At 44.0% G+C, this 23783-nt stretch overlaps 2 protein-coding genes across 5 annotated transcripts; both read left to right on the top strand.

Annotated features, from left to right (window-relative positions):
• Positions 1-6551: 6551 nt before the first annotated feature.
• Positions 6552-12526, top strand: pycr3 (pyrroline-5-carboxylate reductase 3). 4 transcript variants are annotated; one of them, XM_056275796.1, is made up of 8 exons: positions 6552-6653; positions 6785-6993; positions 10102-10195; positions 10275-10339; positions 10501-10680; positions 10770-10982; positions 11671-11763; positions 11868-12526. In XM_056275796.1, exons 3-8 carry the CDS (start codon positions 10120-10122, stop codon positions 12072-12074), a joined length of 834 nt encoding a protein of 277 aa, XP_056131771.1. In that variant the 5' UTR covers positions 6552-6653; positions 6785-6993; positions 10102-10119; the 3' UTR covers positions 12075-12526. The 4 variants fall into 4 exon arrangements, with proteins under 4 accessions (XP_056131771.1, XP_056131770.1, XP_056131769.1 ...); XM_056275795.1 differs by lacking the exons at positions 6552-6653; positions 6785-6993 and adding an exon at positions 9160-9504; XM_056275794.1 differs by lacking the exons at positions 6552-6653; positions 6785-6993 and adding an exon at positions 9160-9756.
• A 5182-nt stretch (positions 12527-17708) lies between these two features.
• LOC130109818 (uncharacterized) lies at positions 17709-23703 on the top strand. The gene is made up of 9 exons (XM_056276793.1): positions 17709-18976; positions 19434-19551; positions 19816-19887; positions 20643-20705; positions 21187-21271; positions 21597-21712; positions 21813-22013; positions 22117-22311; positions 23346-23703. Exons 1-9 carry the CDS (start codon positions 17709-17711, stop codon positions 23382-23384), a joined length of 2157 nt encoding a protein of 718 aa, XP_056132768.1. The 3' UTR covers positions 23385-23703.
• The last annotated feature ends 80 nt before the right edge of the window (positions 23704-23783 follow it).

Below are 23783 nucleotides of genomic sequence, written 5' to 3'. Positions count from 1 at the left end.
GTGTGAATGAAGGGGAAATTAAAATCGAGGCTAAAGCCTACAGGTCCCAATATAAGACCCAGGCACACCCCACGTCTTAACTATTCACGTTAAGGACAAGGAGATAAATGAACAACAATGCTCGTGTACATCAGCGTAAGACAATATAGATAGTTGTATCTTAAGCTGACCTTTAGTTATGAGTCCATATAGTCTACTAGCTAGCTTTCAGATCTAGCTAACATTAGGCTATGTTTTAGCTAGCCAGGCTAGCCAGCTGGATCAGGGGAGTTCACATGCACTTTCCCGTTTGTTTAAACTGCACCAGGATATTGCTCACACATCGTGGGCTTGATCCATACACTGGATCTTATAAAGGCAAGAACAGAAGAGTCAGCTAAGTCCTGCACAAGTTTGCCACAACAATGGGACAAACCAAGAGGTGGTACAATAAAGGCTGTGCCCGTATCATCGGCGGTGTTCGCAAAGGCTAGACAGGATCGAAATCGGAGACCAGTTGACTGTCACTGTAATGAATGAAAGGTCACGTGTTTAACTTGACCTACTCACGGGTGTACGTGCAGTGCGTGTGACGTATACAGGAAGTGAGAAGCGCATGTTATGAAGGTTGTATGTCGGATGAACGCTAGTAAAAGCTACACAGTTAAGAACCTACGAAGTCGGCTCGTTCTTGAATTGTTCTTATGTCAGTAAGACAAGGCGTCTACGGACATTACATGGTGTCAGAATAGTCTGTGTATCTGAACACGAGCGGTCATGCCGAAGTTTAATCCGCCGAGTGAATTCAAGTTTGACTGCCCCGTTGAATGGCCGGAGTGGAAACAAAGGTTTTCGCGCTTCAGGCTCGCGACAAAGCTGGATAAAGACGACGGGGAGATTCAAGTGAGTTGCTGATTTATGCAATGGGAAGCGAGGCTGAAAAGATATTCAGCTCGTTTGACTTCGCGGCGGAGGATGATAAAGTGGACTATGATATCGTACTGAAAAGGTTCGACGACTACTTTATTCCCCGCCGTAACATCATACATGAGAGGGCGTGCTTCTATCAACGTAGCCAGCAGCCAGGAGAGACAGCGGAGATGTACATCCGGACATTGTATGAGCTGTCTGAACACTGTGATTTTGGGGACAAGAGGGATGAACATATCAGAGATCGTCTGGTAGTGGGCACAAAAGATAAGGTGCTCTCCCGTCAGTTCCAGCTCACAGCGGACCTTACTCTGGTGAACGTCATTGAACAAGTGCGCCAGGCGGAGGCAATAACAAAGCAGCTCAGCCTCCAAGCTAACCAACCAGAGGCCCAGCTGGCTAACGTCAATGTTGTCCGACGGCGGGACGGACGCCAAAACAAAAAGGGCGGACAGCGTCATGGTGGCAGCAGTCCGGCAACCAACAAAGTAGAGGAATGCGGGAGGTGCGGCAAGACGCAGCACACCGATGAGCGGAAGTGTCCTGCAACGAAGAGTAAGTGCAACAAGTGTCATAAAAAGGGACATTGGGAGCGTGTATGTCACTCTAAAGCGGTGAGAGAAGTCACTGAAGAGGTTAAACAGCTGTACTTTCTGGGAGAAGTTGGCAAAGAGAGCAGTCAGGAAGATTGGACTGTTAGTTTAACAATAAGTGATGTACCAATAACCTTTAAAATTGACACGGGGGCTGACGCTACTGTTATCAACCAAGGGACATTTAAAAAGCTGAAGCCAAACATAAAACTGGGACCTCCTGACACATGCTTCATAAGCCCAGGTGGAAACATCAGCTGCATAGGACAGTTTCAAGCCACAACCAACTACAAGGAGAAACAATACTCCTTTCCAGTGTATGTGATCAAGGGGAGAGGCAGCTGTCTGCTGAGTCGTCCAGAGGCAGTGGAGATGGGTCTAGTGAAGCGGATGAATGAGGTCAGTGGAGTTTTCGGTTCAAGTGGACTGCTGAAAACAGACCCAGTGAAAATAGCTCTGGTGGAGGGTGCCCAGCCATACGCGGTGCATGCAGCCAGACGGATACCGCTGCCACTTGTACCACTGGTTAAGACTGAACTGCAGCGCATGGAAAATGAGGGCATTATTGAAAAAGTGACTCAGCCCACAGAATGGTGCGCCGCTATGGTGCCGGTGCTGAAACCGAACAAGAAAGAGGTTCGCTGCTGCGCTGACCTCAGGAGGCTGAATCAAGCGGTGAAACGTGAGAAATACGTGCTGCCCACTATGGAGGAAATAATGCCAAGGCTCGCAGGGTCAAAGTTCTTCACAACGTTGGATGCAGCAAGTGGGTTTTACCAGATCCCCTTGCATGAAGACAGCAGGGGGCTCACCACTTTCATCACCCCATTTGGGAGGTATGCTTTCTGCCGCCTTCCATTTGGTATAACGAGTGCTCCAGAGATTTTCCAGAGAAAGATGGCGGAAACTCTGACCGGGCTAGAGGGCACAGAGGTGTACATGGATGACATCCTTATACATGGAGAGACTGAGGAAATCCATGACCGGCGCCTAGCAGAGGCGCTGGGGGTCATTGAAACAGCAGGTCTCAAACTGAACCAAGCGAAATGTAAGTTCAAACAGAAACAAGTCCGCTTCCTTGGTCATATCATCAACGAGGCAGGCATCAGACCTGACCCGGACAAAGTGGCCGGAATAGAGAACTTTCCTCAGCCCCAGAACGTGACGGAGCTCAAGAGGTTCCTCGGGATGGTGAACTATTTGGCAAAATACGTCCCAGAGCTGTCCACTGTAGGTCAGCCGCTTTATGGACTGCTTAAAGCAACGACAGAGTGGCTGTGGGGACCTGCACAGAACACAGCATTCCAAGACCTTAAAGCAGCACTCGCCACCGCCCCGGTACTCACCTTTTACGACGTCACTAAGGCTACGGTGGTGTCAGCAGATGCCAGCAGCTACGGGCTGGGAGGCGTTCTGCTCCAGCAGCACGGGGAACACTGGAAGCCCGTGGCCTACTGCTCCCGACGGCTGAGTGACGCAGAGACAAGGTACGCACAGATCGAGAAAGAGTGCTTAGCCAGCGTCTGGGCATGTGAAAGGTTCGAGAAGTACTTGTTTGGGCTTGACAATTTCAGACTTGTCACCGATCATAAACCACTAGTGCCTCTCATGAACAGCAAAGACTTGGATAATGTGCCCATTAGGTGCCAGAGACTGTTAATGAGGCTGATGCGTTTCAATGCAGTGGCTGAATACGCACCAGGCAAAACTTTAGCTGTGGCTGATGCACTCTCCAGAGGCCCAGAGCAGTGCTACGGAGATGGCGCTTCTCATGATGATGTTGCAGCGCACATTGATGCCATCGTGTGCCAGGTGCCTGCCACACCTCAAAGGATGCAGGAGATAAAACAGAGCACGGATGGGGATCTGCAGCTCCAGACAGTGTTGGGCTTCATCAGACACGGCTGGCCTGAGTATGTCGATAAAGTGCCGGAGACAGTCAGAGACTTTTATCAGGTGAGAGGGGAGTTATCTGAGGTAGATGGTTTAGTCATCAGAGGCAGTCGTATCGTCATTCCCACAGAGATGAGGGAGGTGATCTTAGACAGAATACACGACGGGCACCAGGGGATAGCTAAATGCAGAGAGAGAGCTAGCCAGTCAGTGTGGTGGCCCAAAATGACAGAGCACATTACAACAAAGATACAGCAATGTCAATTCTGCAGAGAACACAAGAACACACAGAGAAAAGAGCCTTTAATGTCAAGTGAGCTCCCATCCAGACCATGGCAGAAAGTTGGCATAGACCTGTGTGAGTACAAAAAGCAAAACTACTTGATAGTGTCTGACTATTATTCCAGGTTTTTGGAGATCCTAAATCTACCAACAACTACTAGCAGTCAGGTTGTAGCTAGGCTGAAGGCTACATTTGCACGTTTTGGTATCCCTGAAATTGTAGTTAGTGATAATGGGCCACAGCTAGTTTCAGAAGAGATGAGGAGGTTCAGTGAGGATTATGATTTCATCCATGTGACTTCAAGCCCACACTACCCCCAGAGTAATGGACAGGCAGAGAGGGCTGTTCAGATAGCCAAAAGCATATTAAGGCAGGAAGACCCTCTCCTCGCCCTGTTGACATACAGAGCTACACCCTCTTCTTCCACTGGAGCCAGTCCAGCGGAATTGCTCATGGGTAGGAGACTCAGAACCACCTTACCCACATTGCAGCATAACCTGAAACCTGCCTGGCCTAAAGAGGAACTGATCAAAACCGCTGACGCCGCAGCCAAATCGAGGCAGGCTTTCTACTACAACCGCAGGAACGGCGTGCGGACACTGAACTCGGGTGACGCAGTACTCACCAAACCTGATGGACAGAAAACATGGACAATGCCAGCAGTTGTTCACAGTCAGAGCTCCACTCCCAGATCCTACATAGTGGAGACAGCTCAAGGTGAACATTACAGAAGGAACAGGCGCCACCTGTTGGCTACACCCAAAACACTCACCTCTGTCAGCAGGGATCCTGACCATGTCACTCCAGGGGAGAGTGGAAACACGGATGAGTCCCGAGCAGCAGAAATGCCAACTTCCACACCATATGTTACTCGCTCTGGCAGGGTGAGCAAGCCTGCAATCCGGCTGGATTTGTGAGGCGTATGGACTTGTGTATTGTGGGGGGATTTTTTATTTTTTGTGAAAAGGGGGGTGATATACAGGTTAGAAAATCATCTTAGAGGGGGAGATGTAATGAATGAAAGGTCACGTGTTTAACTTGACCTACTCACGGGTGTACGTGCAGTGCGTGTGACGTATACAGGAAGTGAGAAGCGCATGTTATGAAGGTTGTATGTCGGATGAACGCTAGTAAAAGCTACACAGTTAAGAACCTACGAAGTCGGCTCGTTCTTGAATTGTTCTTATGTCAGTAAGACAAGGCGTCTACGGACATTACAGTCACGTTAGCTAACCTAGCTAGCTAGGCTAGCTCACGTTAGCAAGCTTACCTTGTAGCAAACAAATGTGTTTTTGTTTATCCTCGATGGATTCAGCTGTGAGAGAGGTCTTCCACACTGTTTGATCCACATTCGACATTTTTCCTCTTGTGTTTTACGCTTAGGAAAAGCCCAAAATACGACCCCACCCTCCAAACTCTTAGGATATCTGCTGTCTGATTTGCAGGTACCGTAAGCGCACCGCTTCGGCATTTCCTCGATAGCTTGCCAGGCCTCCCCTGCTTAGTAACGGTTACTAACGTAGGATTGGACAGTGGCTGTTCTAGGGCGGGGCTTAGCGAAGGGTCAATTCTCTGGTGACTCCGATCTGACGGGGAGGGTATCTCTGCAGACCCGGGGGCTGCACGTTCAGACCCGCATATCTGGGACCGCAGTTCTATGTTTTTGCGACAGCGCCACCTATCGAACTGGATGACAGCAAAATGGAACAGGATCGGAGTGTGAGTATTGAACATGAATCACATTATTTGTTTAATGTCATAAAAATACGCTTTTGACTTGAATTTGACAGCGAAATGTACGTTTTAATGTGATACGTTTAATATGATGTGACTCTATTTACCATGATAGTCTGAAAGGCACGTCAAATATTCATCTAGGTTAAGCTAATAGGTAGCTAATGCTAGCTTGTTGGAAATGAACCGTTCGACCCGTACATTTTGTTAAATGAAACAAGCATGTGCATTAAATGAAACATAAAAAATGATTAAAGCAATTAAGTGAATGACATGAGAAAAACACCTATAGGCATAACGTTAAGTTTTCAGAAAAGCATGGAACTGTTTACATTTTCTGAAATTGTGACATTGCAGAAACACAATGTTACTTTATGCTAAAAGTAAATTATGTATTAGGCCTATATATCATGTATGTTAACATTTGTTATTATATATCATATTACATATCATGTATGTTTATATCAGTATTTACATTTTGCCTATGTTACTCTATACTGTATTTAGAGATTTTGTGGACAGAAATTAAGGTCATCCAGGTAAGATCAAAAGACAAAACAGGGTGGGTGTGCACATAAAAAAAAAGTAGTACAGGTGCTGGATCAATAAAGAGCCAAAAGCAAAAAAAGGTAATGTCTGCACACTGTTTAAAAACTTCAAGTAACTTTAATGACAAGTGCAACGTTTCAATCTCACTGATCTTCTTCAGTTATTTCTTACAATCACAAAGCAGGTCAGACAATATAAAGGCAAGCAAACAAATTAGCTGCACAGGTGATTGTGATCTGCATGGTCAGCATATTCTCTCTCTCATGCAGGAGTGTCAAGACAGTGTTGGTCAGCCCTGCTTTTTGATTGGTCCTGCTCTTGAATATGCTGATCATGCAGATTTGTTTGCTTGCCTTTATATTGTCTGACCTGCTTTTAAACAGTGTGCAGACCATGTTACGGACATTACCTTTTTTGCATCCAGGTAAGATCAGAAATGTATTTTTGTCTATTATTAGGTTTAGGCCTAGTTTATGTCTGTAAAACTGTAAAAAATATCAAAATTTACTAATTAGGCACTCTCTTTTTAAGGTGCACATAACAATCCAGGAAGGTCGGACCTTGCCCCAGTTCAACATGTTGTCAGAACTTCCATTGTCCATTCTGCAGCCCAACATTGTTCAACCGAACGAAGTTGAGCAAGTGTCAAAAACATCTGGACCTGCATTTTAACCGTGCTGTTTGCCATGAAGGTAAAGTTTGCAAACATTCTCCTGCTGCCTCGAGTGGCCTGCATTTGGGTCCTCACTTTGCTAACTTTGACAATTTGGAATAAAATACTGATTATATAATAATACTTGATTCTATGCTCTTATGTTTTAAGGATATACCATTCACAGATGTGGACTGGGTTGTTGGCTCCAGCTGCATTATCATTGCCTATACTGCAGTTTAACACTGATACGCAAACCAGATTTTATTAATCATCTTGATTTGTGCAAGAAACAGCACAGTGCCAACCATCCAGCTCTGGCAACCACTCCCCTGGCTTCAACATCTTCCACCATCCCCCTGGCATCGACAACCTACAACGTAAAACCCCAGTGGAGCACACAACATCACATACAGACACATCATATACAGGCACATACAACATCTCACATGACTTGCACATGTATGCCCCGCACGCTGCATGGCACATAATGCTATATGGCATATGATGCCACACAACATGTACAGCACACCACATAGTGTCATACACTACCGTTCAAAAGTTTGGGATCACCCAAACAATTTTGTGTTTTCCATGAAAAGTCACACTTATTCACCACCATATGTTGTGAAATGAATAGAAAATAGAGTCAAGACATTGACAAGGTTAGAAATAATGATTTGTATTTGAAATAAGATTTTTTTTACATCAAACTTTGCTTTCGTCAAAGAATCCTCCATTTGCAGCAATTACAGCATTGCAGACCTTTGGCATTCTAGCTGTTAATTTGTTGAGGTAATCTGGAGAAATTGCACCCCACGCTTCCAGAAGCAGCTCCCACAAGTTGGATTGGTTGGATGGGCACTTCTTTGAGCAGATTGAGTTTCTGGAGCATCACATTTGTGGGGTCAATTAAACGCTCAAAATGGCCAGAAAAAGAGAACTTTCATCTGAAACTCGACAGTCTATTCTTGTTCTTAGAAATGAAGGCTATTCCATGCGAGAAATTGCTAAGAAATTGAAGATTTCCTACACCGGTGTGTACTACTCCCTTCAGAGGACAGCACAAACAGGCTCTAACCAGAGTAGAAAAAGAAGTGGGAGGCCGCGTTGCACAACTGAGCAAGAAGATAAGTACATTAGAGTCTCTAGTTTGAGAAACAGACGCCTCACAGGTCCCCAACTGGCATCTTCATTAAATAGTACCTGTTAGAGCCTGTTTGTGCTGTCCTCTGAAGGGAGTAGTACACACCGGTGTAGGAAATCTTCAATTTCTTAGCAATTTCTCGCATGGAATAGCCTTCATTTCTAAGAACAAGAATAGACTGTCGAGTTTCAGATGAAAGTTCTCTTTTTCTGGCCATTTTGAGCGTTTAATTGACCCCACAAATGTGATGCTCCAGAAACTCAATCTGCTCAAAGAAGTGCCCATCCAACCAATCCAACTTGTGGGAGCTGCTTCTGGAAGCGTGGGGTGCAATTTCTCCAGATTACCTCAACAAATTAACAGCTAGAATGCCAAAGGTCTGCAATGCTGTAATTGCTGCAAATGGAGGATTCTTTGACGAAAGCAAAGTTTGATGTAAAAAAAATCTTATTTCAAATACAAATCATTATTTCTAACCTTGTCAATGTCTTGACTCTATTTTCTATTCATTTCACAACATATGGTGGTGAATAAGTGTGACTTTTCATGGAAAACACGAAATTGTTTGGGTGATCCCAAACTTTTGAACGGTAGTGTACATGCATACATACATACATACACAGTCTAAAAAATATTCCTAATGTAAAGTGCAGGGCAGAATGCACATAGTGTGCCCATATAAAGTGCTGTTTAGCCTATTATAAATATTCAATGTTGCCTACATAAAGTGCCAATGCAATGCCTATGATTATTTTTTTTAAACAGTAAAGTATAGTGCTGATGAAGATAATTAAGTTTACAGTGAGGTAAAATGCACCTAGTGTGCCTATAAAAGTGCTGTTTAGCCTATTATAGTAAATAAACATAGGGGGCCTAGAACTGCAGTCCCACAAATGTGGGTCTGAATCTGCATATTTTCATGATAATGGGATAATATGAATCAGAATTGTTTTGGCATTTGGGTGGAATTAACCTTTAATAATAAAACACAATCAATTTGTGGAATAAACCTTTAACATGGGGGGGACCTACAACTGCGGTCCCGGATATGGGGGTCTGAATGTGCAGCCTCCGGGTCCGATAGGTGGCGCTGTCGCAAAAACATTAGGGGCCTAGAACTGCGGTCCCCAGATATGGGTCTGAATGTGCAGATATATATTATTGGATCTGACTGAACTCATACCCCAAAAAAACCCAGCTGTGAAAAACTTCCGATTTTTTTTCTGAAACTAATCAGGTAATGAAACAACCTATCATAACTTGGGGTTAGCGCTTTTTTTTATTCGCTGCAACATGACGCCGACGTGTAAATTTGCTCCACGCTGGGTTACTTTATGGTTGCCCACTCAGCAAACAACACGTGCATTGTATTTCTATAATCTCTCCCAGGATTATTTTCTTGCTAACGTTAGCTCGGATGCAGCCACTGAGCTAGATTTAGCTGTCAAATATGTCTGAGGGGCCAGTTTTAACCACACAGCTCGGACCACCAAGCGAACGCACCTTGCACCCTCTTCCACACATCTCAGACATGCTATTGCTTTAGCGAGCTAGCCGCCAGAACGTCAACTTGCAGCTGCACTAGCGTAAACAAACAAGATACACAGGCGGCTAATTTAACACACCTGCCACGACAATGGGCGACACTAACGTCAAGAAACAGAACTGGGATGTGAAGGAGACTGAGCTGTTTCTGGAAATTCTCAAGGAGCTGGACATGAAGAAATGTCTCGATGGGAGAAAAGTGAGGAACAACAAACTCTTCAAGGTGGCACACAGGAGGATGACGGCGGCCGGTTATCACAGATCGGTGGATCAATTAAAGATTCGCTGGAAAGTTCTCAAAAGTGCATATTACAAGTGCAAGAGACAGCCGCAATCTAACCCCTCTTGCAGAATACAGGGTTGGTGGCGTTATGAAAAGACAATGATTGCAATCATGGAATCCAGGCGTCCCCTTGTCGGAAGTGTGGTCCACACTGATAGGAATGATGAGGTGACGGAAGACTCGGATGGAGAAACTTCTATACTGCACTGGCCTCAGCCCTGCCCAGATAGTTCCTGTTTGAATCTGGATTTGATTGTAGGGGCGATGCAATGGGTTTGGTCTCAGTTATCATTCAGTCATAACTCTGATTTGATTCCATGATTTCTTTCATCTGTCGTCAACTTTTCTTACCCCCGCCCCACACACTGCGATGCACTGTAATGTATGATGCACAAAAGGCATTCCCACCCAAGATGGCCATGCATTGTTGAAGTAATTACTATTAGTTTCAGATTTCTGTAAGAATACAATATGATACTGTTGACGATTCTACTTTTCCATCCCGTCTTGCAGATCAAAACAGACCCTGAAATGGACTCCCAACTGAGGATTGGTTTCATTGGTGCAGGGAATATGGCCTATGGGATAGCAAAGGGCATCCTCTGTGGTAAGTCAGGACAGCGACGTGAAGCAACATAGAGGTGTAAGAGGGTGGGTGGTTGAGTTTACTTTATTGTCTTTTATAGGAGATGTTCTCCCCATACACATAAAAGTGAGTGCACCGTCCTCCAGGAATTTTGGCCGCTTTCAGGTACATTTTGTATCCCTCCTGTCCTCTTTTTCTTTATCTCTGTCAAATGGTTTACTACTTATTCCCTGACTGTAAATGTGCTCGCATAAATAGTGTATGAACATCCAAACGTAGGGGTGTGTCTATGTTATTCAATACTGTCTCTTACAAATGCTTGTCAGGAATTGGGGATTGCAGTGACTCACTCCAACTCAGAGTTGGTTTGTGGTTCAGATCTGATCTTCGTGGCAGTCAAACCCCACCTCATTCCAGATGTTCTAAGAGAGATCGCGCACCACGTCACTCAAAAACACATCATTGTTTCTATTGCAGCAGGTGTAACTTTGGCAACATTAGAAGAGGTGAGTCTTGGTACCCACTAGTATTGATCTATATCCCAAAAGACAAAAATCTGGTGAAGGAACTTTTTTTTTTACCTTTCAATTTCAAGCTCTTGCCAGAGAATTCAGTGATCATCAGGCTGATGCCCAACCTCCCCTGCTTGCTTCAAGAAGGTGCTGTCCTGTTTTCACGAGGATCCCAGGCAAAACCAGAGGATGGAGCTCTGCTACGCTCTTTGTTGGAGCACTGTGGTCTTGTGGAAGAGGGCCCAGAGTCCTGGATAGATGTCCACACAGGGCTGAGTGGTAGCGGGGTCGCCTTTGTGAGTTGGATCGGGATACTTATTTTGTTCCTTTTAGATGTTTTTGTATCATTAAGTACATTTATGTGGAAACCAATAACCTGATTACCAGGTTATTGGCCTTACAGCAAGAAGGTCCTGGGTTCGAGCCCCGGGTTAGTCCAACCTTGGTGGGTCATCCTGGGTCATCCTCTGTATGGAGTTTCCATGTTCTCCTGTGTCTGTGTGGGTTTCCTGCGGGGGTTCCGGTTTCCTCCCACAGTCCAAAGACATGTAAGTCAGGGGAATTGGCCATACTAAATTGTCCCTAGGAATGAATGGGTGTGTGTGTGTGTGTGTGTGTGTGTGTGTGTGTGTGTGTGTGTGTGTGTGTGTGTGTGTGTGTGTGTGTGGGTCCTGTGATGGCCTGGCGGTCTGTCCAGGGTGTCTCCCACCTGCCGCCCAATGACTGCTGGAATAGGCTCCAGCATCCCCGCGACCCTGAGAGCAGGATAAGCGGTTAAGATAATGGATGGATGGATGGGTTTACATGGTTTGGTAAAAGTCCTGATTTCACTAAAGCATGGATATGCATTATTGTTAGACTATTCAGTTAGGACTTCTTCGAGATGAAATAACTTTACATGCAGTTATTAAAGAAATTGATTAAAACAGTGCATTTGTCAAATCAAACTACCATGATGATTCACTCTGATGATTCACTCTGCAGGTATATCTGTTTGCTGAAGCACTGGCTGAAGGGGCTGTTAAAATGGGTATGCCGAGCGCTTTAGCCCACAGCATTGCATCTCAAACTATTCTGGTCAGTCTTGTGGGGGTTTTTTTGCTCTTCAGTGTAGCCGCATCAGACATTTTTAGTATCCCATATAGTTCTTTAATGACATATTTTTCTGGTCACTGTTGCAGGGTGCTGGCCGATTGCTGCGTGACTCAGGGAAACATCCGGCTCAGCTTCGCTCGGAGGTGTGTACCCCAGGAGGGACGACTATCTATGGGCTTCATACCTTGGAGCAAGGTGGTGTGAGGGCAGCAGCCATGAGTGCTGTGGAAACTGCCACCGAGAGAGCCAGGGAGCTCGGTCAGAAGTCTGCAGCAGCAGGATGCAGGAATTGATGGACACTCTTGTCTTGCTTTTAACTGACAATTTATTCAGTCTTGAAGATAGATAATCATAGGAACTCTATGAGAGCTTCTTTTTTTTTGCTTATTCAAAGGCTCATGTCACCAGGGACTTGCTGAAAAAACTGGACTCTTTCATGGTATGTGCTGTCTTTTTTTCTTTCGAAACATGTGCAACATTTACACCCCTGAAACTTTAATCACTGCAGAGATTTGACATCACTGTTGTGAGGGAAAGGTAGGTATTATTAATGTAAGCCAACAGTACATACTTTCATCATATATTTCCTAATGCCGTTTAATGCAGTCATGACATGAACATGATGGAAATATTGGAAAATTATAAGGCAATCAAAAATGTGTGATTATGTGACATCCTGGAGTAACATTGTGATCTCAATTACATGTGTATAAATATATTGCCTTATACTAATAAAAAAACTGGCCAAACAAAGAGTAAGATTTGAATTTCGGATCCCTGAATGGTTGTGCTTATGCTGTTTTATAGATTACCCATTTATCAAGTTTTATAAGCAAATGGCAAGCTTGCATATAACTTACAGGACATATTTAAATGTCCATGTGTTGGTATTTTATATTGGTTTCCTTTCGTGCATTTTGAGTTCGGATGCGTTTGATCATGTCATATGGAGAGCAATTGTTAAGTCATATCTTCTAAAGTCAACATTAAGTGAAAAAAAAACCCAACTGAAAACGAAGTTAGAAGTGATACTGTTCAAAATGAAAAGCGAAGGCTTATCTACATTAAGTGTTTTCGCCAACAATCAGCATCAATCAAAGGTCCCCTCCCCCATCTCCCAAGTTCATTTCCCCACTGCTCCTTTGCTTCGCTTCCTCCTTCCCATTATCGCTCACTGCTGTAGCAGCGCACGCCTTACCTCCCGGCCTCGTCAACCACGAAAGAAAAGGATCAGTAAGTAAAGTTATTGTCGGCTGACAGCTTGGGTGTCCATACGTGGTATCGAGGATAATTCATTTGGAGACGGTTTGGGGGTATTTCGCCAACGCACAAAGGCGACCGGCTGCTATGAATGGAGCGGCTAACGATTGGTAGCCACGGCTAACAGTCGGCGAGCTAAGTCAACGTAGCGTTAGCTAGCCACCCGTTGGCTGGAATGGTACCACGCTGGTTTCACGGAGCGGTCGGGCTACACTGACGAATTGGGATCTAACGCTTTGGTGTCGCGATGTCCGTAGACGGTGTGTCACGCAACACTGGCCAACTAGACACGGCTTATTAATGGTCACAACCAGAGTCGATCCTATGTTTTAAACATTCTCGACATTAACTTTGGTAGCAGAGGCCAACGCTGCCGGGGCCATTCATAACCAAGCAGCTTCACAACTTACACTTGCAGGTCAGTCATTCGCGACATTGCTTAAATGTTATAGCGAAATGGATCCTTGCATCGGATTCACATGATTTTCAGTACCGGGGGGCTTTTAATTTGGGGGTTTAGTGAAAGACCTGCAGCGGCAGTGTCCGAAGCGTGACTTCCTTTTGACCATTTTAACAGGGAGGAGACCAAATGGTCGAATTCAATGACGAGGCTAAATGAAGTCGGTTGCTTTCCTATTAAAGGGACTTCATTTCCTGTCTTACTGTAAAATATTAGAGGAACCCTTCTTTTTTTAATCTCCAAAAACGCATGCTTTTCTTCTGTTATGCCGTGTATATTTGACATCATGGTTTTCGACAATCTGGCTCAAAAGAATTTTGACATAGAAATAATGGTGACATTTTCTTCAGTACCGCTACGGCACTGTCATGTTGAGATAATGTGACAAACGTGTGCCACCTTTGCAAATTTGACGTGTCAGGCGTGAAATTGTAATTGGCCACTATGATGAAAAGTGTCCTTTTTGTGAAGGGAGACGCAAGCACCGCCAGATAGCATTGATTTCAGCCTGACTCAGTATTCTTAAATGCCTTGTGGACATGGACAGTTTGTGCCTTGATGTTGGTGTCCCAACATGGCTTAACTGTCGATATGATGTCTCCGTCTTGCAACTGAGAGCACAATGGTGCAGCGTAGCTTTGACAGTGTCTTGAGTAAGAAGCTGAGAAGCAGTGGCCAGAACAGGCAGGGCCACCTCTTTTTCCTCGGAGAGAAGATGTCTCTTATGACCCCGAAAGGTTGTATTTGTCTTGACCCAAAACGTGCTACACACTTGAACAGCACCATCTTTGGTCCTTGATGTGAGAGATAATGCCTTAAAGGGCCAGGCTTAAACCAGGGCATTCTAGAAATTCTTGGGTTTGCTTTCCGGGGTAACTTGTCACATAAATGGCCCAAAATGATTTAACTCTGTCAGCACTGATGTCACCTGCAACTGAGGAGACCATGGTTTGGTGTTTTGTTTTTGTTTTTTTCCAAACATGTAATTGTAATGATAAATTGTTTCATAGTTCACACATTGAATCACTATTTCTAATCCCCCAGACAATATATGGATTAATTTTGAAATTAGTTGTTTTAATAGTCTGCTACTTTAAGACTCATTAATCTGTGCGGAAAACATTGATAAGACTGTGGTGACTATCTCATAGTAATAGATAGATAAAAAAACTGAATCATATAAAAATATTTAACGTGACTGAAGTGAAACATAGTGCATTTTGAAATGTTTAGGTTAGATTCAGGTTTCTCCTCAAAATGTCCTTAAACCTGTAATTGAAAGCCAGCAGATAAAACCCTAGCCACATGACAATAAGGTATGCGGGGTGATTAAAAGGGAATGTATTCTAAAGATCATAAAGCGACATTGTAAAACTCAAAGAAACATTGAATGTCTGTCAAATCGGTATACATTACACTTGTCAAAAGAGCAATTTCCAGAAAATGTCATCACATGTTGGAGTTCTGAGTCTGGTCTCGAAGATGTTGATATTCCCCATTTAAAAAAAAGAAGAAGAAGATTTAATCACATTTTCTTTTTGAAGGTGTATTTCGCCCTCTGGGATTTTAACCAGGTTGTTGATCAGGTGTATGTAAAATGTTTAACACAGCTTTTGTCCTCTTCTCATGCACTCAGAAACTGGACAAGTGAGTAATCTTCATGACGTCAATTTTAAACCTGATTTTATTTTGTCCAGTTGTGTTTCCAACATAGTTGTGGTATGACTTGCTAGGTGGTAATTGTTTTAATTTCTCTCCCAATGGCTTCTGGCTGAAAAGAACGTGTTGAGCATTTGACTTTGATGCTAGTTTGATCTCAACACTTTTTATAAGAAGGTGAGTCAAGATTTCCACTCGGTCGTTTCCCCTAAAGGCAGGAAACGACTTTCCATTAGTGTGCGAATCAATCTCCAGGAAGATGTGTTTTGACAGTGCTAGTTAAGCAGACCAAATTCACTAATTTTGACACAATGAAGAGCAGAGTTTAGGGAAAACATTTCCCGTTTCACACTCTGAACCGTCATAAAATATGCTTGCCTGCATGTAGTGCATGGGCAGTGCAAAACCACTATCGATAATGAGTTAGTTTGGTCTTCTTTATTGAACATGGCAGGCCACTCATCACACATTCATGCCAGCGATGGTGTTCATTTAAAAAAAGGTGCAACATGCATAGCCTCGTCATATTGTAACTTTGTTTGCATACTCCCCCCCCCCCTTATTTAGGCTGGTTTTGTTTGTTGCTGTTAAAATGTAGACCTAAAAATTGGTCCTAAAATCTTAGTCTACAGCGCCATGTTGCAAATGCTTGTAGTGGGCAGCCAAAGATTGTTTGCCTGTACCAAGATTTTCATTATACTACTTTCTCAGTTCACACATGCTTTGCTTTGTAAGCAAGATTTTGAAATATACTAAATGATATTGTATTTATTTGCTTATGGTAATGATGTAACAGCATGAGCACATGAGACTGCCCCAATGTTGTATTAGAAAAAATGCTACATTCGTATTCAAATTTAGCTGTATTTATTGGCAAGCCTATCCATTGAGCTTACAATGTTTAGTATTTGATAAAAGAATTTTTGTTTTTGCAAATATTTTCCAACAGTGATGCTTTATGCTTTAACATTATCTTTGCTCACTCTGTTGGGGGGAAAAATGGCTGCCCAAAACATGCATGCTTTTACTCAAGATCTTTTTTTTTTCTCTTATTTTGCAAACCACCTGATAAAATAGAAAATTAATTTGGGGTCAGTCACTTTCGATTTTTTACTTCATATCAAACAATTTGCTACTTCCCAATTTGCACTTAAAAATACTCAGACCCAGCATCCGGGTAGTGTAGCGGTCTATTCCATTGCCTACTAACACGAGGATTGCTGGTTCAAATCCTCATGTTACCTGCGGCTTGGTCGGGCGTCTCTACAGACACAATTGGCTGTGTTCTGCGGGTGGGAAGCCGGATATGGGTATGTGTCCTAGTTGCTGCACTAGCGCCTCCTCTGGTTGGTCGGGGGTGCCTGTTCGGGGGGGAGGGGGAACTGGGGGGAATAGCGTGATCTTCCCATGCGCTATACATACCCTGTCGAAACTCCTCACTGTCAGGTGAAAAGAAGCGGCTGGCGACGCCACATGTATGGAGGAGGCATGTGGTAGTCTGCAGCCCTCCCCGGATCGGCAGAGGGGGTGGAGCAGCGACCGAGATGGCTCGGAAAAGTCGGGTAATTGGCCAAGTACAATTGGGGAGAAAAAAAGAGAAACCCAAAAAAAAAAAAAAAAAAAAATTCAGACCCAAAGTTAATTTTTCTTATAAAATATGCTCTATTGGGGCATCTGAGTGGCGTGGTGGTCTATTCCATTGCCTGCGAGCACAGGGATTGCCAGTTGGAGTCCCCGTGTTGCCTCCGGTTTGGTTGAGCGTCCTTGCGGACACAATTGGCTGTGTCTGCGGGTGGGAAGCCGGATGTGGGTGTGTGTCCTGGTTGCTGCACTAGCACCTCTTCTGGTCGGTCGGGGTGCCTGTTCAGGGGGGAGGGGGAACTGGGGGAAATAGCATGATCCTCCCATGCGCTACGTCCCCCTGGCAAAGCTCCTCACTGTCAGGTGAAAAGAAGCGGCTGACAACTCCACATGTATCGGAGGAGGCATGTGGTAGTCTGCAGCCCTCCCCTGCATTGGCAGAGGGGGTGGAGCAGCAACCAGAATGACTTGGAAGAGTGGGGTAATTGGCCGGATACCATTGGGGAGAAAAAGGAGGGGGGAAAAAAACTCTATTAAGGCCACTCTAGGAACCTTAGTGACCTTAGCAATTGACTTTGTCCTAAATTTGAAAGACACATTTAAATTTGCTGTGAATGATTTACGAGATGCGTCTGACCCTGGATTTGTTCATAATAGTGAATTTTGTTCGTACTACAGGAAATGCCATTTAGCCATAACTTTTAAAAGTTCTTCTGCATGGAATTTTTCAGATTCATGCATGCTACTTGATCGGTTCTTCTGGGATTAATTCATTGACTCTGTGTATTAGCCACCTCAAACCACTCTCATCATCAAAGTAGTTGTTCTCTAACTGATTACTGAATGTCAGTCCTGGCACTGAGTCATATGAATCAATTCCTTTCTGTCTCTAAGCCTCTTTGTCGCTAAGTAACTAATCCAAGAGCGTGTCCCTGTTATTCTCTTCTTTTTCTGCAATGGATCAAAGATGATGCCTCAGAAGAACCAACAGCACTGTGCAGTGGATCAGTCAGAGCACGAACTACCTCCCAGTTGTCAGGTGGAGTGTTCCTCTGATGTTGCTCTTGGGTGTTGGAAGAAAGGTAACTCAGGCCAGAGAAATGGAGAAACTGCATCGTCCTCCCCAGAGAGTGACAGCTTGAATGGAGATGGAAAGCGCAATGGGAAAAGCCGTCGTCGAAGGAAACGTGCATCAAATCCAGAGAGCCGCCCCGAGGAGACGCTTCAAGGGAATGTCAAGGATGAGAAACCAGACCAGGATAACATCCAGCCTGCAGACCCACATACAGTTTTTCTTGGCCTGCAGTCAGAGTGTACCTCCATGTGGTTTGAGCGCAGTGTCTACGAACAGGCTGAGAATCGGTATCAGTGCTGGCTGGCACACTCTTCCGCCCGGGCTACCAAGCCAAACGGGTCGATTCCAGCTCAAAAGAACCATCCCATCAATCAGCCGTTGGTGCCTCCCATGCAGCAAACCTTCAGCTTTGGTGAGCAGGTGGCTCATCATCGCGTAGTTCAGTCTGTGTGGGTGAATAAAACAACGTTTGATCAGGCAGAGTGGCGCTTTGTGGAAGAATCCCTGCAGCCACCTATTCCAAACTCCCTGGATCTCCCACCCTTGCCTAACCACCCCATCACACCTGCTACACCTGATGAAGGATATCAGTCTCTGGTCCCAACTCCTGCTACTCCAATCCAGCAAGCAGCTGCCACACCACCCAACCGGCAACCAATTAATGGACTGCCCAGTATCCCAGTGGAACTGCTTAGAGACGTGTGGCTGGAGAAGCCTTTGTATGACCGTGCAGAGGTGGCTTTCTATCAGAATTTGTACAACAACTCCTCCAAACGGGCAAACTGCCCTTCAGCCTCCAGAAGTAGTGACCACCCCCAAAGCCTTGTAGAAGAGGAAGATGAGGAGGATGAGGAGGTGGTGGAGGATAAGCAGCGAGTGGTCCCACAAGGCAAGGCAGAAGTCTTCCATGCTCTGCACCCTATCCAGGAGGAAGAGGAGCCTGCTGAAGTCATAGAGGAGAGAGGGGTGTCAGAGGCAGGAGTCTCCTTCTTCCTTCACCCAGACAGTGAGAGGGTCTGGCTTGACAGGTGGCGCCATGATGCAGCAGAGAGTCGTTTCCATGGCCACCATGCGGGTGAAGCTGTGATAATGATGGATGGTGCTCTGGGGCCAGATGCTGAGGCCTCAACAGTTGCCTCCATCAGCCCTCTGAGGGACAAGTATGATCCGGTCTTGGAGAATGGGGCCACTCAAAGCATTTCTGTTGCACTTCATATATTTAGTTTAGTTTTCACTTTTTTTTCCTTTTTAGTTTCTTGCTTGTGCTCTTTTTTTTTCTTTTTCTTTTTTTAATCTGGTTTCATTCATTTGGTCCTGTCGGTTTTATGTGATTGTCTGACATCCTGTGAACATTTCTCTTGAGTTACTCAACTTTTTGAACTTTTACAGTAGAGTTGCATTGGGGTTGGGATGAGACAGAAGGGAGACCACAAAATAAAATGATACATACAGCCCCATAAATACATCTTTGATAATGGAATCATCTAGTCCACCCACCACATAGCTAAAGAAAGGAAACTTGCATGCAGAACGATAATTTGAAGACGTGATATGGCTTTCTAACCAACTGTATTTTTCTCTTATGTCCCTCTCTTGTGCTCCCTCTGTCTTCTGTAGCACCATGAGTGCAGTAGACTTCCTGGCCCAGGAAAAGATCTGGTTTGAAAAGCCTCGCTACGATGAGGCAGAAAGATGTTTCTATGAGCATATGAATGGCCCTTCACCATCAACGCAGGTATCCACATTGTCGCAGGAGCCCTCTTTGTGTGTCTTTTTCCTTCGCCTGATGTCAGTATGCCCATTTTCAGCCATTTTGTGGCAGCCACTTTACATTCCTACTTGTAATCACTCAGTGCTATTTATTGGAGCCACACAATGATGTGAAGGAAAGCAGTCTATTTAAAAGGCACACTTAATATTCCAGTGTAAATGAGTTTGACTTTTTCAAAATAAAAGACTAATAGACCAAACAAACGGCCTCTGTTTTTAATTTACTTAGGATGTAGGAGCCAACAGCATTCTCCAAGATATTGCACGTGCCAGGGAGAATATCCAGAAGTCCCTAGCAGGAGTGAGTATCTCATTACACATCTTGCCCTCTTTATTTTGCTTTATCTATTCATGCTTCAGTGAATGCAGCCTATATATTCAGCTTTAAAACCTATTCAGTTAAGTCATGTTACATGGACACAAGAAGTCCATTAACAAGTTCATTTGTCCCTTCTCCCAAGCTGTGCTCAGATTATACAAGACCAAATTAACTAGATCCTCCCATGCATCTGTCACATAATTGGGACATTTTATTGTTATACTTGATAAAATGTGCTTTTACTTTGATCTTTCATGGCCAATGCTGAGTAAGAGCGCTTCTTTTCGGTGTGTTTGGGATTATCACTGACAACAGATTCAGTGTATGGGTGAGCATGTGATATTAAAATGATAAGGAATTTCGTGATGGCAGTGCTGCTATTTACCTGTTGCTGTTAGAGGTAAAAAAAAAAAAGGTTTTGCACATTGATTCTTGTCAAACTAGTGGTAGAGCGTTTAAAAGACGTTGTAAATGCCAAGCTACCTGTTACATGATGATATGGGGTGGGGTTCAGCTGTAAACATCTCCTTTTGAGCCTGTTGTCTTGCATAACCTTTATGTCTACTCTTAATTCTTCAGTTGCCCTTTAAATTGGCCTTTCTCTTGAGTTATACTGTCTGTTGTATGCTCCTCAGCAGTGCTCCTTAATTTTCCAAACCCTTCTGCATGTAGTTCATTCAAATCTGTTCCTCCTTCCTTCCCCTTTCTCCATCCTTGAAATCCCACCGTATTCCCAGCTGAAGACAACGCTGTTTAACAGAGGGTCTGGTCATTCTCCCCTGAGCCACAGCTCTCAGCTCGTAAGTGTCCCACCCAACCTCGTGTGCCACTGGAAACGCATTTGCCGCCAGCGACGAGGCACTCACGCATTGCCCTTTGTGTGGACTTAGCTGATGTCTGCGCACTACTCATAAATTACTGCTTTAGTCGACTTATTGGTGACGTTTTTGCTGTTTGGAAATATGTAGGCTAATAAGTGTGGACTACGGCAGACAAGGGGCCCCACCCAAGTAGCCGTTTATCCTGCTTTCACTCCCTTTCACTTGTCTCTATTAGGGTTCATCTATGGCTACTTATTTCTGCTGCCACTGCCTGTCTTTAGATGCTGGTGAGATGGACATTTGTTTTTGTTTTTGTTTTTCTTCCCACGTATGAGGTTTGCTTTCCAGGTTTGATTTGAGTGAACTAATTTTGTGGTTTGGCCTCTATATGATGCTCCCTCTCTGTCAAATGTGCTGACTCTGTCCGTCTGAATACTCTGTCCATGTATTCATTCTGCAGAGCGGCAGTAGCGGAGCAGGAGATCAAGGAGAACTCGTCTCACGCATCAAGAACCTGGAACTCGAGAACCAGAGTCTGCACAAAGGTGGGGTTTTTCAGTGCGTTCTTGAAGTGTTCTTATCCATTTTAATGACCTCAACTGAATTAGGGCTGTAGTTTGTATTAAGTTCCCTTGTCACCTTCTTAATCTTTCTTGTTTTCAGTTTTATGTATTTTCCACTCTGCTGCTGTCGTATCTGTGTTATTCAGTGTACTTGTCTTAGCTTGCCATCTTGACACTTAACCTTTTAAATCACCACACTAATGCCACACAAAACTTGAAACAAACTACATCTAAGATCCTTTTAGTAGAGTGTACAGACACTTGGACTTTTGTGCAGCATTTTGACTTCTTCCTCTGGTTTTGTTAGTTGTGGAAGACTTAAGATCAGCCCTTTCCAAACTGGAGTGTCGGGTAGCGGTCCTGGAGAAATCCCCTGTTGCGGCTCTGACGCCAGCCCCAGTCTCTGCAACCCCCTGCACAAATGTGAGTGCCTCCTGTCTGCAGAGCACACGACAGCATTGTAATTCTTTTTGTTGTCTGTGTGTGTTTTTGATTAACCCCTCCTTTCCTTTGATATGTTCAGGGCACCCCAGCCCAGCAGCAAATGACTGGGGCACTACTTCAAGAGGATGACGTGGATGACGATTTTGACCTCTTTGGTAGTGATGAGGAGGATCCAGAAGCAGAGCGACTCAAAGAGCAGAGGTTGAAAGAGTATGCTGAGAGGAAGGCCAAGAAACCCGCCCTCATTGCCAAGTCCTCCATTTTATTGGATGTTAAACCTGTATGTCACTCTTGCTCTAATTGGCTGGGAAAAACTTCATTAATTTTTAGTCGTTTTTACCATTTCTAATATCTCAACTTTATCCCTAATTACCCCTTTTTAGTGGGATGATGAAACAGACATGGTGAAGCTGGAGGAGTGTGTGCGCTCAGTACAGGCTGATGGCCTTTTATGGGGCACATCCAAGCTGGTTCCTGTGGGCTACGGCATCAAAAAATTGCAGATTGCCTGTGTGGTGGAAGATGACAAGGTGGGAACAGACATGCTAGAAGAGGAGATCACCAAGTTTGAAGATTATGTGAGTAAAAAAAAAGGAGCTGCACTAATGCACATTAGCCATGTCCCAGATTTAGCGATTGTTTTTTGGAAAAGGTTCCACAAGACAAGCTGATGAAACCTAACCACCTGTACACCTGACGTTAACATACCCAGAGGCTGATTTGATTGTACTGTGCAAAAGCGCTTAAGAGTAGCCGCACACATTTTTTGATTTGAAAATCTTTATTGTGCAAGACATCATTCCTGGGTAACATTTTCAAATGTTGAGACCTGTGAAAAATGTCATTTCCTGAAAAAAAAAAGAAAAAAATTTAACATTGCACTCCTGCTGGTTGAATTCGACCATAAACAGACAGTCCAGAATGCTTACATTTCATGGTACTTTTGTCAAAAGATGATTCACACATACCAACAATAATCCCAACCACCTATTGCCCCTTTGTTACCCATGTTGTTCCCCCTTATAATAAAGTCCTATTTTTTTTGCCTTTTTTCAAAGAGCAGTAAAAGGTTTGGAGCATATTATTTATATTCAAGTGGAAATGTACCCAAGTCTGAAGGTGCTCAAAGATGCAGCTGGCTATATTGTTAACAGTGTAAGTGCATTGAGTCTCAATTCACATCACAGCTAAACGACAAGCATAAGGTTCCAACCAGGAAAGGCGTACAAATCTAGCGCTCGACAGGCAGCTCTGAGAGCAACTTACTCAAAATGGATTTTGAGGATGCTTTTGTTTAGAGAACATAATTTCAAATTATTTACCATATAGTATATAATTAAATGAGGAAATTGCATTTGTGGCAAGTTGTGATTCATAGGGAAAAGTCAGACTTTTAATGTGAATACCACTTTATTGACAGCTCAAGATGGAATCCACCTAGATCATTCCTATAACCAAAACACAATGCAGGTCTATATCAGGTTCAAAGCTGGTCCATAGAGTAACAATCACCCACACAAGCGTACAACATATCTTTGCAGATGCGCTGTTAGATTAAAAGTTTGTCAAGTTTGTAAACTCGTGGTTGTTGTCTGTTCTTTCTCCATTGCAGGTCCAGAGTGTTGACGTAGCAGCTTTTAACAAGATCTGATTCCAGCATGTCTTGCCCCATCCTCCTGCTCCTGTTTTTCTCTGTGTCAAACGGTTAATAATAATGAATAATAATAAACAAGCGCTTGCACTTAAGCCCTTGGCTCTTGAACTTTTGATGTCAGGAAATGGAAATAAGGGGAGCCATCTAAGTGTCTTTTTCTTCCATGATTCATTTATGAAGTTAATTTGCTGTTTTGGTAAAAAAAAAAAAAGTCAGAGTTTGCATTATGCCAAAAAACACAATATTGATAAGCTGTGTATTTTTATTTTTTTACAGCCATATATATTTGTCAGATGTGCATTGCCCACAGTAGCTTGTTCACCATAGTGTTTATAAAACATCTGTGTAGCTATCTAAAAGGGTGAAGTATGTTGTTAACATGCAATACAGTCCCCA

The sequence above is a fragment of the Lampris incognitus genome, chromosome 3 (genome assembly GCF_029633865.1).
Source record: "Lampris incognitus isolate fLamInc1 chromosome 3, fLamInc1.hap2, whole genome shotgun sequence".
Lineage (NCBI taxonomy): Eukaryota > Metazoa > Chordata > Actinopteri > Lampriformes > Lampridae > Lampris > Lampris incognitus.
The sequence above is the reverse complement of the archived record's forward strand: the minus strand, read 5'-3'. Positions and strand labels throughout refer to the sequence as shown.

Excerpts from the sequence above, each read along its gene's own strand:
- LOC130109818 (XM_056276793.1), top strand. The coding sequence starts at position 17,709 with ATGATGCCTCAGAAGAACCAACAGCACTGTGCAGTGGATCAGTCAGAG. Across the intron at positions 18,977-19,433 it reads ATCAGCCCTCTGAGGGACAA|CACCATGAGTGCAGTAGACT; the intron begins GTATGATCCGGT and ends TGTCTTCTGTAG. Across the intron at positions 21,713-21,812 it reads CTGCAACCCCCTGCACAAAT|GGCACCCCAGCCCAGCAGCA; the intron begins GTGAGTGCCTCC and ends TGATATGTTCAG.
- pycr3 (XM_056275793.1), top strand. The coding sequence starts at position 9,397 with ATGGGCGACACTAACGTCAAGAAACAGAACTGGGATGTGAAGGAGACT. Across the intron at positions 9,844-10,101 it reads GTTTGAATCTGGATTTGATT|ATCAAAACAGACCCTGAAAT; the intron begins GTAGGGGCGATG and ends CCCGTCTTGCAG. Across the intron at positions 10,681-10,769 it reads CTTTGGCAACATTAGAAGAG|CTCTTGCCAGAGAATTCAGT; the intron begins GTGAGTCTTGGT and ends TTCAATTTCAAG.